The 19,621-nt window shown below is 41.2% G+C and overlaps 1 protein-coding gene across 1 annotated transcript; it reads right to left on the bottom strand.

The window, feature by feature from the left end:
• Window positions 1-13,464: 13,464 nt before the first annotated feature.
• Window positions 13,465-19,502, bottom strand: LOC139420384 (eukaryotic translation initiation factor 1B). The gene is made up of 4 exons (XM_071170431.1): window positions 19,304-19,502; window positions 18,574-18,737; window positions 17,820-17,921; window positions 13,465-17,039 (listed from the first exon to the last, which is right to left on the bottom strand). The coding sequence occupies exons 1-4, from the start codon at window positions 19,332-19,334 to the stop codon at window positions 16,995-16,997; spliced, it is 342 nt and encodes a 113-aa protein (XP_071026532.1). The 5' UTR covers window positions 19,335-19,502; the 3' UTR covers window positions 13,465-16,994.
• Window positions 19,503-19,621: the final 119 nt, after the last annotated feature.

The following is a 19,621-nucleotide window of genomic DNA, read 5'->3' as shown; positions in this document are numbered from 1 at the left end:
TAACTTTAGACTTCTTCAGTATATTATCTGAACTTCTGTATCTGGGGGTGTCACTTTTGTGTGCAACATCCCTTTCAACTGCCAACAAGTTACAGTTCAGTCTAGTGGAATGAGAGAATATAGCCCAACCATTGACCTCATCCATCTACAGGACCATTAGTAGAACTAGAGAACCAGAGATTAAATATGTAAGAACTCTTCCTATCTGGACAAATTGCATGAAGTTTGTCTGCACTAGACACAGGCTAATCAGGGCCACATTAACAGTCATTTGGAAAGGGGTTGTCAGACACTTAAAGCCATTTATATTATCTGCTAATGCTAAGCACAAAAATGCTAATGAACTAAAGTCCCTGAGCAATGTCATCAGTTTCATTCTGCGCTAATTTAGCACACAAAGACACATCTAGTGCAATATAGGAGTAGACTGCTGCTAGATGCATCTACTTCTGAACAGTATGGTCACTGCATGGTCCAGCGGTTAGCTCACTGAAATGGTCCAAAAGGTTGCTGGCCTAAATCTGCATTGGCGTAACGCATTTAACCTTGACTTATCCATCCGTTATCAGAAATCACTGTCAATGCTAGAGCCCTGTTCTGTTTCAGCTACAAGGCCAAATATGCAGTTGGAGCTCTACCATTTAATTATGATTTTGTTTTGTCATTCATCTACACAAAATACTCTATAATGTCAAAGTTTTATTTTTTTATTTTTTTATTTTTACAAATGTTTACCAATCAATACTAATTAAATAGCTAAAATATTGTTGTTGCATAAGTATTTCATCCTCTTTGTTTAGGCAAGCCTAAATTAGTTCAGGAGTAAAAGTTGGCTTAACATTTCAAATAATAAGTTACATGATTTTTAAATGACTACCCCCTTCCTCTGTCCCCCATAGATAAAACATCTGTAAGGTCCCTCAGTCAAACATTGAATTTCAAGCAGATTCAAATACAAAGACCAGGGAGCTTTTCAACGCCTCATAAAGAAGGGCAGTGATTGGTAGATGAGTAACATTAACAAATCAGACATAGCATATCTCTTTAAGCTTGGTCAAGTTAATAACTATGCTGTGGAGGATGTATTAAACCACCCAGACACAACAAAGATACAGTCATCCTTCTGAACTGAGCTTTAGGACAGGAAGGAAACTGCTCAGGGATGTTACCATGAGGCCATTGGTCATTTTAAAACAGCTACAGAGATCAATGGCTGTGATGTTAGAAAACTGAGGATGGGATCAACAACATTGAAGTTACTCCACAATAATGACCTAAATGACAGAGTGAAAAGAAGGATACAAACATACATAATCAAAATATTTCAAAACATGTATCCTGTTTGCAACAAGGCACTAAAGTAATACTGCTAGAAAAACACGGCAAAGGAATGAACATGTTGGCCTAAATGCAAAGCCTTATGCCTCCTTATTTTCAAGCATGGTGGTGGCTGCATCATGGTATGGGTATGTTTGAAATCGGCAAAGTCTGGGGAGTTTTTTGGGATAAAAATAAACGGGTTAGAGATAAGCACAGGTAAAATCCTAGAGGAAATCCTGATTCAGTCTGCTTTCCACCAGACACTCGGGAGAAATGTACCTTTCAGCAGGACAATAACCTACAACCTACGCGTCGAGAAAATTCAAATTAAAGGTACACCAAATTTAAAGGGATGGCTTTTAAAAAATGTACAGAAACCCCTATTGAATAAAAACTTCACAATAAATGATGTTGGCCAGCAAGTGGGAGGGTTTTCAGTGGTTGAATTAATAAATGATGTTGGCCAGCAAGTGGGAGGGTTTTCAGTGGTTGAATTACATTTATTCAGCACATGCAAGGGAACCACGCCAACAAAGCCCATTAAGCACCTGCATACGGTAAGTCTGAATACCAACTACTGACATTTGCGTAGGAAAGGCGTACATTTCCTAAGTCTGAATCGGGCCCGTAGAGACTAACCCATTGCCGAAATTGCCACAGGGAATGGGGGAACAATAGGCAAGCAGCTTGGTGAGGCAACAACTGTTGGCGCAATTATTAGCAAATGGAAGAAGTTCAAGATGACGGTCAATCACCCTCGGTCTGGGGCTCCATGCAAGATCTCACCTCGTGGGGCATCAATGATCATGAGGAAGGTGAGGGATCAGGCCAGAACTACATGGCAGGACCTGGTCAATGACCCGAAGAGAGCTGGGACCACAGTCGCAAAGAAAACCACACTACGCCGTCATGGATTAAAATCCTGCAGCGCACGCAAGGTCCCCCTGCTCAAGCCAGAGCATGTCCAGGCCCATCTGAAGTTTGCCAATGACCACCTGGATGATCCAGAGAAGGAATGGGAGAAGGTCATGTGGTCTGATGAGACAAAAATAGAGCTTTTTGGTCTAAACTCCACTCGCCGTGTTTGGAGGAAGAAGAAGGATGAGTACAACCCCAAGGACACCATCCCAACTGGGAAGCATGGAGGTGGAGACATCATTCTTTGGGGATGCTTTTCTGCAAAGGGGACAGGACGACTGCACCATATTGAGGGGAGGATGGATGGGGCCATGTATCGCGAGATCTTGGCCAACAACCTCCTTCCCTCAGTAAGAGCATTGAAGATGGGTCGTGGCTAGGTCTTCCAGCATGACAACGACCCGAAACACACAGCCAGGGCAACTAAGGAGTGGCTCCATAAGAAGCATCTCAAGGTCCTGGAGTGGCCTAGCCAGTCTCCAGACCTGAACCCAATAGAAAATCTTTGGAGGGAGCTGAAAGTCCATATTGCCCAGTGACAGCCCCGAAACCTGAAGGATCTGGAGAAGGTCTGTATGGAGGAGTGGGCCAAAATCCCTGCTGCAGTGTGTGCAAACCTGGTCCAGAACTACAGGAAACGTATGATCTCTGTAATTGCAAACAAAGGTTTCTGTACCAAATATTAAGTTCTGCTTTTCTGATGTATCAAATACTTATGTCATGCAATAAAATGCAAATTAATTACTTAAAAATCATGCAATGAGATTTTCTGGATTTTTGTTTTAGATTCCGGCTCTCACAGTTGAAGTGTACCTATGATAGAAATGACAGACCTCTACATGCTTTGTAAGTAGGAAAACCTGCAAAATCGCCAGTGTATCAAATACCTGTTCTCCCCATTGTATATATATATTTTTTTTTCATTTGTTTTGGTGGGTTGGGGGCCCCCAGATAGCATATGAAAACGTCATAAGCAATGGCCAAAAATGCAGAGTTGCAGAAAATGTGCATTAACGGTCGACTTTGTGCATGATAACCGGTCCAACACCTCTTTCTTAATTTTCAAACAGAAATGGGGTGTGCCTTTGGGGGTTCATCAAAGTGTCATTCTGGTTATGAGCACCACAATCGACATAGCTAGTCCATTAGCTAATCTAGCCACTTGTAGCTAGCCAGCAAACTGCTCCAGTATGTGTTGACGCCAAATTGACAGGATTTTTTGGTAGACAGAAGCTGTAGAGATTGGTAAGAAATGGCACTTCTGTAGCCAAATATCTTATTCATCCATTTAGTTTTTGTTTTTAAGCAATACATGACCTGATATGATGGTGCATTGATCAGTTATACAGTTTAAATATGTTATTTTATCATTTTTACCTTTAAAGTAACTGTCCAGTGTTTCCAGATTTCTATGAAATATGACCTATAATTGATTACAATATGAGTGAAATAGTTTTCCTTCCAAAAAATGCCAATTAAGTATGTTAAAATGCTGCTTTTCTGTGTTGGAATGGTACTGGCGTACCCCAACAACAGAATGGTGTGACCGTATACCAGTCATTAAAAATATTAATGTAAGGAGACCAATGATTGGCCAGCACATCCTCCTCCTCTGGAGGATGACATCATCATCTATGAGGAAATAGCAAGCATTTTTGAAATGGCCTGTTAGAGATACAAGTTTGAGGTTTTTGTAAGTTTTTTTTCTCCAGTTTATGCTTTGCCACAAATATGAGTATAGGATGAGTCAACAGCATTATTTGGGTGTGAGTTTACAGAATATGAACTTTTAAAAGTGACATTTTCACAAGACAGTTACCCTAACCCTCCTGCTGTGTTCTGATCGAATTGGACCGATTTACAAGTTTTCTTTCTGAAAAATGTAGTTAATTTAATCTGATTGTCATAAGGTTCCATGACTTTGTCCACACAGGGAATCTGAACACACAAAATACATTTTCATAAAAATGTGGGTGTTTTATTTAACCTTTGTACACCTGTGGTGTTGACGTTTAACAATGGTAACCAAATGGGTGAGACTACAATTAGTGTATAAAATTGAGTTCAGGCACATGCCCATTCATCAGATGGACACACTTCCTCTCCCAGAACCCCACGTGCATGTGTGTTTGAGCACACACACACACACACACACACACACACACACACACACACACACACACACACACACACACACACACACACACACACACACACACATACACACACACACACACCTCACTCCCCTTTTTGGCTTCCATGGCAAACCCCACGGGAACCTTTCCCCAATATAATCTTTCCCCCACTGGAACCACACCTGTTGACATTCTCACAAACAATTGAAACATTGTTTCAATAATATATAGAACTTTTCTCGCGGCTCTGGTATATAAAGCTTTTTTGAGGCCTTGCTCACAATTCATTCTGTGGCAGTACAATGACCAAACGATATACTGCATATGAGACTTTGATCATGACGCTGGTGAGGAGGAATGTGTAGAGCAGCAGGAAATTATCTTTGAAACTGTTCAATTTTCTCTCATCCTCATGGCAAAATATGAAGAATAGCATGAAATGAGCTATGAAAAAAGCATTTGTTTTTCTCTCTGCCACATGGCAAAATGTGTAAAATTGCATGAAATTAGCTTTAAAACTACAAAATCTGCAGAATAGCATTTTAAAACTGCAAATGTTTCTCTCAGCCACATGGAAAAATGTGTTGAAATGCAGGAAGTTAGTTGTTTTCCTAAAACAAATACAGTACCAGTCAAACATTTTGGACACACCTACTCAATCAAGGGTTTTTCTTTATTTTTACTATTGTACATTGTAGAATAATAGTCAAAACTATGAAATAACACATATGGAATCACATAGTAACCAAATATTTTTAAAGAAATCTAAATAAGTTTTACATTTGAGATTCTTCAGAGAAGCCACCCTTTGCCTTGATGACAGCTTTGCCTACTCTTGGCATTCTCTCAACCAGCTTCATGAGGTAGTCACCAGGAATGCATTTCAATTAACAGGTGTGCCTTGTTAAAAGTGAATTTATGTAATTGATTTTCTTCTTAATACATTTGAGCCAATCAGTTGTGCTGTGACAAGGTAGGGGTGGTACACAGAAGATAGCCCTATTTGGTAAAAGACCAAATCCATATTATGGCAAGAACAGCTCAAATAGGCAGAGAGAAAAGACCATCATTACTTTAAGACATGAAGGTCATTCAATCCGGAAAATGTCAAGAACTTTGAAAGTTTCTTCAAGACCCAGAGTTACCTCTACTGCAGAGGATAAGTTCATTAGAGTTACCAGCTTCAGAAATTGCAGCCCAAATAAATGCGCCACAGAGTTCAACATCAACTGTTCAGAGGAGAATGCATGAATCAGGCCTTCATGGTCAAATTGCTGCAAAGAAACCACTACTAAAGGACACCAATAATAATAAGAGACTTGCTTGAGCCAAGAAACATGAGCAATGGACATTTGACAGGTAGAAATCTGTCCTTTGGTCTGATGAGTCCAAATTTGAAATTTTTGGTTCCAACCGCCAACCGCTGATCTCTGCATGAGTGGTTCCCACCGTGAAGCATAGAGGAGGAGGTGTGATGGTGTGGGGATGCTTTGCTAGTGACCCTATCTGTGATTTATTTAGAATTTAAGGCACATTTAACCAGCATGGCTACCACAGCATTCTGCAGTGATATACCATCCCATCTGGTTTGCGCTTAGTGGGACTATCATTCGTTTTTCAATAGAACAATGACACAACACACCTCACGGCTGTGTAAGGGCTATTTAACCAAGAATGAGAGGAATGGAGTGCTGCATCAGATGACCTGGCCTCCACTATCACCCGAGCTCAACCCGATTGAGATGGTTTGGGATGAGTTGGACCGCAGAGTGAAGGAAAAGCATCCAACAAGTGCTCATCATATGTGGGAACTCCTTCAAGACTGTTGGAAAAGCATTCCAGGTGAAGCTGGTTGAGAGAATGCCAAGAGTGTGAAAAGCTGTCCTCAAGGCAAAGGGTGGCCACTTTGAAGAATATAAAACATATTTTGATTTGTTTAACACTTTTTTTGGTTACTACATGATTCCATATGTTTAATTTCATAGTTTCGATGTCTTCACTATTATTGTACAATGTAGAAAATTGTAAAATTAAAGAAAAACCCTTGAATGTAGGTATGGCCAAACTTTTTACTGGTATTTTATGTTGGAAGACACATTTCATTTGAAGGCATTCAACTGACTAGGTATCCCCCTTTCATTTCCTTTCCTTTGACCTAAAAACAGATTTTTGGGGGTTGGGGGGCCTTCTACTTATCATTACACTTATACTGTGTTTTCCTCCATATACCTCCATATACCCCACCAAATATCCCTCAAGAGAGACATAATGAGTCATGTCAAACTGTGTAGAATTGCAGGAAAAAAGTCTGGGGGAGGACCCCCGGGCCCCACGTCTACTCTTTGTCCCCCCTCCCAAATGTCTACACCACATTTTTGCCCTTGGACTATCTCAAAAAGACTCACAGCTGTAATTGTTGCCAAAGTTTTTTCTAGCATGTGGATACTTATCTATTCAAAGTATATTAGCTTTTCCTTTTTCTTTCATTTTTAAGAAATACAGAGTATTATTTGCAGATGTTTGTATCCCTCTTTGTAACATAATACAATTTATTGAAATCCAAAGGGGTTGAATATGTATGATACCCAAAATAGAAACATTTTGAAGGCTATACAGAACCTTTTGGTTGTTCCTAGATATAGAACAGTAGCTTTTGGCATTTCTAGAGACCTGCTACAGATCAACTGAACAATACTATATGTGTTATTGTTCAAATTAGACTGATAGGAAGCAGTATTATCCATCTCAGTTGTAAACTAACTACTTGATTTGAGCTTTGCTTATTGTCAAGGAACAAATAGTCACCAGGTTGTGTTCTCCCTATTCTCTCTCTTCTCGCACAGTGTTGGCTGATTTGCAGGAGTTGTTGCCTGCACATATGTTGCACATTTCTGCATGTGCACATGTGTGGGTGGTTGTGAAGGGGGTGGTGGTACCTTGTAAGATATAGCGCTGAATTTTTATATCTTGTTTTTCATAAGCATCTAATTGCAAGAGCCAACCTGTGAAATAAATAAAAAAAACACCACTCCCAACACCACATTGGGTCTAAACATATTCCTCCTCCTATGCAACATACAGTGCACAAACACAACTACCCTGACTATATACAGTCATCTATAGGGGATGCTAGCCTGCGATGGACCATGGTACTCTCCTTCTGGCATGGTGCCATCTCCCTCCTTCACTATACCATGCCCTCCTGGGGGACCCACTACTATCCCAGGATTCCACTGGTGTACATGCCTCACTGCTGCTGCCTTGTCTGCCCCACCATGAAGGCATAAGAGAGGGGGAGGAGGTGTGTGTTTGCGCATGTGTGTGCATGCGTGCGTGCGTGCGTGCGTGCGTGCGTGTGCGCGCGTGTGTGCGCGTGTGTGCGTGCGCGCGTGTGCGCGCGTGCGTGTGTGTGTGTGTGTGTGTGTGTAGGGAAGGCCTGAGGAAACAAAGAGGGGGAGGGTGGAGGGGTCCGCAGTCTGTACATGATGGGTGGAGGAGTGGAGGGTGGGGGGAGGAAGAATAATAGGGTTGTCGTTTGGTCGTGGTCCAACAAAATGTCATGCTAGTCAATGTATCACCAGTGGAGGCACAGACAGAGGCACTAGAGGCAGACACACACACACACACAGAGTTAGAGCCTCCGACAGCCTCTGCAGGCCCAGACACCACCCATCTGGGAAAGACAGGAGCACAAAGACTGCAATAGGCTAAACATGTTCACCAATAAGGATCTTAAAGTCCATAGTCTACAGAATGTGAACTGTTCACCAATCGACAGAGGATTGAGGTTCCTTCACGTCGGAAACAAAGGATGGACTTCTGTAGAAACATTTACAATTATTAAAAAAATGTAATGTCAAGGAATTCTGTTATAATTATGAAATGTACTGTGTACGACAGACAGAGTTACATGTTTGGGCCATTGCTAATCATTCTTATACAACAATGGTAACAATGCCAGAATGTAATTAAAGCACCATGGGTGATTTCCTTGTTCACTATGTGTATATGTGGTTTATATCAGGTTTATCTTTAACTCCAATGTCAGATAAAGTTTTTTTTGTGTTAATTTTGGCACAAATTTAAAGTCATTTCCTCCAATTATTTCCTCATGTCCGAAGACACAGTGTCGTATTATTGTGGAAATGAAACAAACACACACACCACCCATCACTCCCGGCAACAAATTCATTCTCCTCTCAACCCATTTTTTGTTGTTGTTGATTCCATTAAAGTGGTCTTTTTAAAGAGAAAAAAAAAAAGAAAAAAAAAGGATGAATAAAAAAAGTGTGAGCGATAAACATGCAGGCAGGTGTTGACGATGCAAATGAAACAGAGGACAGATGGTTAGCGGCTCCATCACTCACTCAGAGGAAGGAGGATAATAAATAGAGGTAATCAAATTCCCTCAGTGGGTTTGGGACTTTCTTCAGAACTTTCCTGTCTGTGCCACCATCAAACAGGCACCGTGTGGCACAGCTCTGGAGGATAGCCTAAACGGGATGATGGCCTAAACTTCTGAGAGGCTTTTGAGAGTTTTTCTACCGATGCCATTTTGCTCTCCCGCATCGCCTGGAAATGTGCCAACCTCAAAAACTTCAAGTTTTTTGTTTTGAAATCATAGTAAAAAAGAGGGGTTCTGTGTGTGTGTGTGTGTGTGTGTGTGTGTGTGTGTGTGTGTGTCTGTGGTGGCCTAAGGGTGTCAGAGAGGAGCAGACATATAGATATGGTTATGGTGTGGTATTGTGCTTGATTACAAACATCAAGCTCAAAAACAAAAGCACTCACATGCACATACACAGTTATATAGTATTGTGTGACCATTAGGCAATACAAAAACACAGAAAAGGCCTTCAGTATGTCAATACATATGTAGACGTCATTGAAGGTGTCACAGTCATTTGTATACAGTCATAAATACACACACACACACACACACACCCATACACACACACACACACACACACACACACATACATACACCCACACACACACACACACACACACACACACACACACACACACACACACACACACACACACACACACACACACACACACACACACACACACACACACACACACACACACACACACACACACACACGTGTGGGGGGCGGTGCAGCCATGGAGCTGCTTGGTTGCAGGAATGCTGCCTGGTATCCTCGGGCACCACACGTGCCAAGCTGCCAGTCTGTGCCGTCACACCTTGCTACCTTTTAAGATTGCCCTGCAGAGACGGCGGGGGGGAATGCCAGCCTCTACCCGCCGCAGTCTGGAGGCCCTGGAGAACCATGAGTCAAGGACTGTTGCCAACATTATACCCAGGAGAGCAGCTGAGGCAGGGGGACTAGGGGAGCTACAGCCTCCTGTCCCGCACCCCAGGACCAGGCACCACACAGCGGGCCCAGATAGTAGCAGAGACATTCACTGGATGAATCTCCCATTACACTATACATCAAGATAGATTTCACTAGTAAATCTATAACATGTGTGACATACATATCTACAACATCTATACATCAGTCTGAGGCTGTGGATGATCCATTAAGAGAAGTGTGCAGTATCTGTGAGTACGTCACTTTTTTTTGGTCTCATCTTCGTCTACAAATGGCGTCGGATGGCAGAATGTAAATTAGATGGTTATTACGGCAGTGTTCATCAAGCCAGGCTGGAGAGACTTCAATAGCTTGATGAATATGCATGCAAATTTGTTAATTAAGTTAATTATTCTGCTGAAAATTCATTTGTCTTCCAAGGACTTCTCCTGCAATGATTCGAACATGTTTCTGTCATTAGTCATGCACCATGCTATTTAAAATCACTTTGGTCCACTTTTTAAAAGTTTGACAGGGCCAAAAAAGACAGAGGGGGAAGTGTAAGACCAAAAAAAGAGGGTGAGCGATAGAACGATAAAGGAGGGATGGAATCTGTTTTTAGCAACTGAAATATTTTTGGACTGCTCCAAGGGAAGGGGCTGACTGGATGACAGTAAAGATGGCAGAGCAGAACAGAGCTTAAATACATTGGGTGAAACGTTTACCACTAAAGTACAAACCCATTGACCACCCAAACCCCTTCATATCAGAGATGTTTTAGTTCCCTACATTTAATGAGTTTTACTGTATAAGACATTAAGTGTAGCTGGGAGTTCAATAACAAAATAGAGAGGTATTTTGATGAGCTGTAATGTATTATTTACAAGTTGGTGTTCACAATATATCAATAAAGCTATTCGTAGGGGAGCCTTCTTCTTCCAGGCTTCTTGTTCTTTTGGTCAGGCTTTGTTGTGTACATTTTTAGGGATTCTCCCAGTGGGGAGTGACTTCGCCTTAGATGGCAGCTGTCCACTGTTATGTGGTGCTGAAGTTCTTCATTCTGACGCCGTCGATGTCAGTGGTGCTGAATCTCTGATAGGCTAAGGCTTACCTACATGAAGTTTATGACTCAACATAGTTTGTGTAAGACTATCCTCAAACAAAACTTGATCGGTTGTTTTTGTTGTTGTGGGCTTCCTGTCAGCATATAGACCTTACTCAAGAAGTGTGGGGAAGAAAGCTCACGAAGTAGAACGGCCCCCGCTGAGCGCCGCTACCGCAGTGACAGGTGTTTGAGAAAATACCGCGTGTTTGAACGTTGTGTAACTTCCACCGTTGGAGGGACATCTGAAAACCACACCTCACAGCTGCCACAACAAGTGGACTAAGGTAATAATGCCAAACGGTGTTTCTTCTTCCTAATTTCAGATTCAGGGAGCCTACATTTTCTGTCGAGAGAGAGAGAGAGTGATAGGTCAGTTTGCCTAATGTACATACACACAAAATATTCTTCACAGGCCTACTTTACTTCTCATCTCTTAAATGGAATGCTCAGAGGAACATATTGCAACATAACCGAACCCAACCATTCTCTGGCAGCGACCGCAGCAGTGTTCACGGGCCAATGAAAACACCTAGTCCCCTGTCTCCACTTTTAATTGGGGATCTTTAGTGCTATTAGCTGCAGAGGCTGCTTGCCTGCATTGGCTCCCTCAGTAGTGTCACTACCACTGTGTCTCTACTGACTATCACTTTATGTGTCTTGGCACAGCTCCTCAAGTGGGCGCGCACACACATTATCCATTCTGTGCTGTAACACACACACACACACACAAACACACTTGGGGAATACTGTTTAATCAATTATATAAAAAATAAAATAAAAAATATTTGTTCAATCATTAATTTGTGGTACATATGGAAATATAAGCTATAAACGTATATGATAAAAGGCAACATCATCCATAAACAGGTGAAAATGCTTTAGAGGAAGTTGTCTCCTACAAATAAAAATGTGTGAGATGGCCTCCCAATGATTCCCCTGACTGCTAATGCTTATCAATTAAACATCGCCATCTGGTGGGAGCAAGAGACATGACAAGTAAATAAATTCAACTAGACAGGAGTTGTTTGACTCAGAGCCAAATGCAAACCACTGGTACTGAACCTGAACCAGCACGTATCCAGTAATACCATGAGATTTATTTGCGCCAGATGTGTTCTGCTGAGAGTTCACTTTCTCAACATTGCACGTTATACCCATAAATAATGATAAACTTTAAATCAGCCAGCCTGGCACAGAACATGCACAGCAACAGGTCTAAGTGTGTGTAAGGAGCTACATTCTTAGCTTGTACATATAGCTACGTAATATAGCTTTGGTGTCCATTTGATGTTGCACATACAGTGAATTTGCATCTATAGGCTGACGTCATTGGATTTAGCCAAGTTGTCAACAATCTCACTACCTTCAAACTAGTGAATAGGCTTACTGAATACTGAATGATGGATGGCTTAGGTTATAGTTTAGCAAAACTCCATGCAAACAATCGAACAAACATCATAATGTCCAAACAATAGAACATAGCACATAACACTAGCTGACACATCCACACTGAGTGTTTGTCAGCCTGATAGCATTCTGTTGGTTACCTGAACAGCTGTTATGATCACAGGGTTACACAGCCACACTCCAGATGTGAGGAGCATCAATTACAGATGCACCTGAGTCTGGTGATTGCATAAATTATTAAGTACAATATTGATGTCTAGAGCCGGTAGTCTCCTCAAGGGAGCAGGATTTAGGTAATATGAACTTTATCAAAGGCCCACTAGGCTTAAGTGGTTTTACTGTCTGTCTGTGAAATAAAATGCATTACTACAAAGATGATAATGTGGAATAGCTACAGGACTCATTTGCAACACACATTTGATGACACTTCTGATAAACAGCATCACAGACTAATTGCTTGAACAGACAGATGGTATAGGCTTAAGATTTTAGAGAATAACCCCAGGGGCTACAAAATAAATGCACAGATGTGCAATAACCAAACACATAAAGAAATATTGGATGAAAGGAGAGGAATGAAATAAAGAAGAAATAGAAAAGTATGGGCTGTTTTCTGTTGTTTTCTCACTTCTGTCTCTCTGGCATCTGTTGATGAAGAGTAATGTTAACAATACCAACTTACTAAAGGACCAATCCAGGCTAAGGTAAGAGGTGACATAAACTTTCCCTTACCCCCTCTGGTGGTCACAGCCTATACATACAGTTGGCATGAGCATGGCGACTTAGCCTGAGCAACTGATTTACAGGCCATCTAACAGCAGGAGTTGAAAATGTTTTTTTTCTTCTCTAGAGTCTGGCACAACATTTTGAGGTAGTAATACACAAACAAATCATCGTAGGTTTGATATTTTTCAGTGCCCATGCTTTTGATTAATTATACTTTTTGTTGATAACCCTGATCATGTGTAGGCTTATGCATCTGCAATGAAGTGGACTGAAATGCGTGAAATGTTCAGGAGGCAAGGAATGTGATATTAGGAGGGAGTGTTCAAATCAATCAAGTAAAAATAAAAAAAAAACATCTGCATTTGCCTCTAGCAAATATCTGACAAAACACTAGATGCTATTGACTGCCAAATCTAGTACCCAATAACTGTGTTGTTTTACATGTGGTTGACACCTCTACCAAATGCATATATGCATATGCATTAGCATTCAGCACCTTTTTGTCTGAAATATCTCAACACAATCTCAATTATAATTGCTGTTAAATGCAAGTTTAATTCAATCGCTTACAATAAAAAGGCAAAATTCAATTGAGGCATCTTGCATTCTGACATAAATGTTGTTGTCATTAATAGTACGTATGGAAGAGAGAGAGAGAACAAGTGCCTGGTGAGGACTATAAGACATCCATCATTAACTTTGCCCATTTCTCTGTCGTCTTCTAGGGTGAATTAATAGAGTGTCACAGGGAGGACGGTGGGTTGCCTGAGGCTCCGAGGCAACACTCCCTCCACCGTCTGTTCCTGCTGCTGCGTTCTCACAACTCAACCGATGACGATTATTAGCTCACTGACTAGTCTCTTCTTACAGGCACTGTGCAGGATGCCCCGAGTCTGACGAGAGAGACGACATACAGACAGACTGAAAGGAGAGAATCTCAACCTGACTTAACTGTCTGGCAGGCACAACAAGTCGACATACACCACAGCTGGTGGTGGTTAAGAGACAATGGAATTCCAAAATAGCTACTGATGGGGAGTGTCTTCTGATAGAGTACCCCTAAAAAAAGAGTTAAAGTATATACTTTCAGGATGTTCCTCGGTATATATGTCATTGAGTCAGTGTCTCTGTTATCAGAAAGAAGACATAAAACCCCTGTTGTAAAGTATAGAGAGGAACCTAAACTATGCTTGTCTGTCAATGAGGAGATGGCGTTTGTGGAAAAATAAATACTCTCTTGTAGTAAATTTCAAAGGAGTGGACAAATGTCCTTTAGAATTGTCTGTATTTAAAGTAAGCCTCTGCTTCAAATTTGCACAAAACAACATCTCATATAGGTGCACTAGAGCGAAGTCTAGCCAGCATCACAGTTAGCGGTTGTTGTCCACGGGCAGCCTGAATCTTTTCCTCTTATGGTCTGGCTGGCAGGCAGCAGCCATTCCCTACCACAGCCCCCCCACACACGCCTCCTCTAGCCTGTTTAAGAGGATTATGGGCATGTTTTGACCCTGTAGGACAGTCAGGAGACTGGCTGTGGATGAGACCAGAAGTAACCCGATTAAAGGCTAGAGCTCCAGAATGGAGGCCAATGCACAGTATGACAGAACCAGAGGTGAACCAAAATGAAACGCAACATCTATGTTTTAAGTGAGAAGTTACACTGGTCCGAAGCCGAAAAAATAAAGGAAATTCACATGAGAAACAGAAGGGACAATTTCACCCAGGCACTATCAAGGTTTTCCAGCACAGAGCTTTGACCTAGGACTCGTGTTGGGTTACTACTGTGCTGACAAACAAACATGGCAAATTCAAACAATGTATTGTGCAATTACATTTGTCATTAGAAGATATTATCATTGGGTCATATACAGTTTGCTCATAACAAGTCACACGGTCAATTGTAGATATGAGAGGAAATAGGGCTAATGCAACTCAAACATAGATTGTAACCTGATGGTATTATAGTATTAAGGTTAATATAGAGAATATGCTATTAAAAACTGTTCAGGGTCATTGATATGATAAATTAAATGAATAAAAGGTAAATACAGTATTTTGTCATGCAAGGAAGAAAGGATTTGTTACATATATAGGGCATGGTTTTCCATATCAAATATTCATAAAACAAACTGCACAAAAAAAAAAACATTTAGCAACAAATCTCTGAGATCCATGATTAGACTATAATAAAACCCAATATATTGCTTTGTAGTTTGTAGTAACAAAATGACACATTCTAACAGCCCTATTCCCTAATAGGGAATAGGTTGCCAAGATGTTACATTTATAGTTTGACAAGAAAAAGAGGGCATAATTGATAGACCGTTCAATCGTTAATTACTCTTGACCATACTTTCGCCATAAATTGCAAGCACCATAGCCTGGCTATAGCTCACCGGAGTCTTTGGCATCAAGCTAACTAACTTCATAATGTGATTTCACTGACGAAATTGAGATTAGGCACTTGAGATTAAGATGAGAAAGGTGATCAAATGCCCTGGGATTTTATCCTGTAATCCTGAACGTCAGACATCAAAAATCCCCCCCCCCCCCCAAAAAGGTAGCCTGGTAACCCAAAATACAATGCTCACATTCTGTTGTGAAGTAAAACAAAAGGCAAACATAACATTTCAGTTTGGTTCCAAGCTATGATCAATTCCAATAGTATCAAAGTATGCTAGTGATTTGTCTTCAACAACTACCAAGTAACAAGTGATGGGATCGTTCGTAAACGACCGGCTTTTTGGTGAATGTCGGGAACCGAATCACATTAGTGAAAAAGCCATTCATTTGGTATACTGTTGCTACTGCTTTTAGAGTTCCAGACAATTATCTGCAGATAAATGATATAAACATCCTCTGAAGATTGTAATTCCTCACTGCAGGAGCAACAGTGAGGAGACATTTTCAGGTCCACACACATTATGCAACTTTGTAGATTAGCCATTTTTTCAGTTTGAGGTAGTTTTAAGCGCTACTGAACAAAGAGCCATTTGGGAGCCAATTGAAATGCTCTTTTAGATGAACAGAGCCAAATAAGCAGGCTCACTGAAAAGACCTGAAACGCCAATCACTACCACTAACTTCCCATCACCAAATCCATACAACTTGGTCCCTATTCAGATGATCACCTGTGCATAGTTCATCTTGGGAGAGTGATAGTTTAGATAAGTATTTTCTTTGAGGCAAAAAAACACAATGATCTCCCTAATATCATAAATACAGTTTAAACGGATTACACTTTTTGGCCAAATATGAACGCAATGCACTTAGGTTTGTCCATGGAAGACATCTGGGAGGCATCGATCGAGTCACTCACTTTTCCTTTGCTTGTTCGTACACCGAACACAGAATCTGATTACCCTGTGGCTCTAGCTACGTGTGGGATTTGTAGAAATTAATAGTGCAGCTAGGGCCCTTCTGTTCTGCTGCAGACTCCCCAATATAGGCTGGTTAACGCTGCAGTGTTTAATCTGGTTTAACCAGGGTATCCAGAAAAAGCAGACAACACATCAAGCTCTGACTGACTAATAACATGACCAAGAGTATCCATCCATTACTTTACAGCTGTGCAGGTCTGATAATCTAGGATATTGCATAGATGACAGGAAGTGGCTCAGTGGAATTTTGTACCTCTGATAAGACCGCTTCCTGACAGCACCATTTTACATGCAGATGTTTCACTGGGCAGTGATGTTAAGAAAAACATGGGCCAGGTTACAGTCCAACACTGGACTCCTGTCAGACCCAATACCCATCTGTTACAGGCCACAATGGGCAAACACTGCATGCTTGGGTAAGCTGAAGGTAATGTTGCATACATACAGGAGATTGGGAGTTAATTTACATTTTCAACAATTGTACATGTTTCTATAATCAGATCAGAGATGGAGGATAAGGTGTGAATAAGAGGCGAGATTGTGTTATGCGCTTTAAAAAATGTGACATTGTGTTTTTATTGCCTCAGAGTTTTACATCAGACATGCGGCTGTACTTTATTGGTCAATACATAACAGAAAAGACTAAAAGCTGATGAGGTCCTGGTCTTGAAGCAACAGCATTACTTTAAAATCCGTGGACCTTCAACTGCTCCTCCCTGACAATGCCGATCTGTGGGGGGGGGGGGTTAGACACAAATTAGGCTACACAGTGACAGTAAGACCACAGGACACACTAACAATACAAACAACAGCCAGTAGGTTACAGTCGATGTGACTACAGAGCCAAGAGTATGTGGGGAAAAAATATTAATATATTTATATTATATTAGCATTTTTCAAACATCATGGTAAAAACATCTATACATGACCGAGCTTCACAAATCGATTTTTCTATACTTCCAGATGATTTGGACAATGATACACGAAAAATTGTAATATCGGTCCCATGACTTGAGTAGGATTTGTGTCACAAATGCAAAAACTTTAGCAGGTGGAAACAGTGCCAGGGAAAATAAACCAAATCTTGGATTGCTGTCATACCTTGTCCGTAGACTGCTTACAGGGTAAGAAAACCAATGAATGATTTTATCATTTGGGTGAATTACCCCTTTAAGGATTCCAGCATTAAGTTTCTGCACCACTGACAACCCTGTTTTTTTTTAAAGGGGCTACCAGATTCTTTCTAGGTGAAGTTCTACCTCAGAATCAAAACATTGTCACAACTTTGATAATGCTCCACTACAGTTTGGTTTTTCTATTGGTTTTCTGTTAAGTATTCATTTTAGACTATGCTTAAGTACTATAGAGTATGTGTGTGACCAAGTTGTGTGAAATGCAGCAAAGTATCTAACATCTGATTACTTGAAGGCATTTACTTATCCAGAGAGACTTACAATCAGTGCATTCAACAAGTGTAGGTAAAACAACCACACATCTGAAAGAAGCTTACCTCCATGAGGAACTGGCAGATGTTTTTTCTCTGGTCTCCCTGCAGCTGGATGACCTCACCGTACTCAGGGTGTTCAATCACAGTACCATTGCAGGCAAATTTCTGTCAGGCACAGAGACAACCCCAGTAAATCACATGATTAGCTTTGTGTAAATTAGCTGACATTGGCATGAAAAGTTGAAATAGTGTTTGTTTACTGTCTTGGGTATTTGTTTTGTAACCCATTCCAATTAGAGACATCTGAAAACATGACCAGTTAAATAATAGAAGACACAGGGAGAGGTTGAGAGGGGCATGTGGCCAAGTAACCTTGCCATTAGCATTCAGTGCAGGACAAGCCCAAAGCCCCTTTCAAGCACTAGCTAGCTACATCCTCGTGTGTGTGTGTGTGTGTGGGGGGGGGGGGGGGGGGGGGCAGTAAATTCCCCAGTGATAACTGGTGGCTTATGGAATAAAACGGACCTATTGATGCTGCAAATAGATTTTCCACTCTGCAAAGGGTAATAGCATCATGCACTTTGAGTGTTGCTTGTCATTACAAATGGATGTAAACAAAAAGTCCTCAAGCTAATCCCTGCCTACACATACCTCAATACTCCAGTATCTCTGCACATTTGGTACTGACAGTGTATATAGCTTCCTCGTTTGTTTTCTTAGACTTTAATGTTGAATATTTCACTAGGCTGGGGCTTGCAAGTTAAGATTCTTGTACATAAAAAAATACAACTTGAATACGTCTAGACCGCATCATCACCTTCTTGAAGGCCTTCACAAGCTTCTTCTTGTCGTAATCGGCAGCGATCCCTTGAACAGTGGTTAGGGTCTTGCGTCCGTTTCGTTGCTGTATCCTTATGTGGATTTTATCTTCTGTCCCTGCCGGGAGTAAGTCGTCACCCTTGGTTGCATCAGCAAAGGGATCTGAAAAGCGAAGGGGGGGGGGGGGGGGGGGGAGAGATTCTATGCGTTTATTTAGCTACTCATGCAAGGCTAAATTCGGTGACGGGTGTCATATCAAATATGCACTGTTAATAGCTCCAAAACATTTTTTTTACCTAGAAATACCACTTTCTCGTCCTGGCTGGCTACTGTAATCTATTAGATGGTTAGCTAGCTTGGAGTCAACGTTCACTAGGTGACTGGTCGTCTTGCCCCGTTTAGACACCCAACACGATAGAAGCTTAAAACATGACTAACATCCCTAACCAACGTTAACGCGTAAATTATTGACAGACCGTAGCTAACAGTTCAGCAGTTGCCATGGGAAGTTGGCCAGCCAACGTTAGCGCCAGCTTTTAGCTATACAACTAGTTTACAATAATTTAGCCGGGCCATCGTATTTTATTAAGCTGTTTATTTTCCAAACAGCCGTGGCTAAATTGTACCATCAAGTCAAGAATGGTATAAATGTACATTTGCTAACGTTACTTGCTACAGTCAATTAACGTCAGCCTTTCTAGCTGGCTAGAATTTGCGCTTTAACTTACCAAAAGATTGGAGGTTCTGAATAGAGGACATGCGATATTAGGACGATAACTTTGTGGAGATGAAATCTCGGCGATGTAATGCCGTGCCTATTTATACGAGTATTATTTAACAAAGTAGCTCAAATAAAAAGGACAAAAGCAACCTCAGCGCACGCCTCGTATCCTTGACAAAATGGCTTCGAACAAAAAGTATTCGAATCCGTTTGCTTTTGTTCGACTTCATCGTTGGTGCTAGCAAGACATCCACCACAATGAATCTTTGGACTCAATACTGCCATCCACCTTGTTGGAGGGACGTTGCCTAACCAGTAACTTTGG

This window comes from Oncorhynchus clarkii, chromosome 11 (assembly GCF_045791955.1).
Source record: "Oncorhynchus clarkii lewisi isolate Uvic-CL-2024 chromosome 11, UVic_Ocla_1.0, whole genome shotgun sequence".
Classification (NCBI taxonomy): Eukaryota; Metazoa; Chordata; class Actinopteri; order Salmoniformes; family Salmonidae; genus Oncorhynchus; species Oncorhynchus clarkii.
Note: the sequence above shows the minus strand (reverse complement) of the source record. Positions and strands in the feature narration are given on the sequence as shown.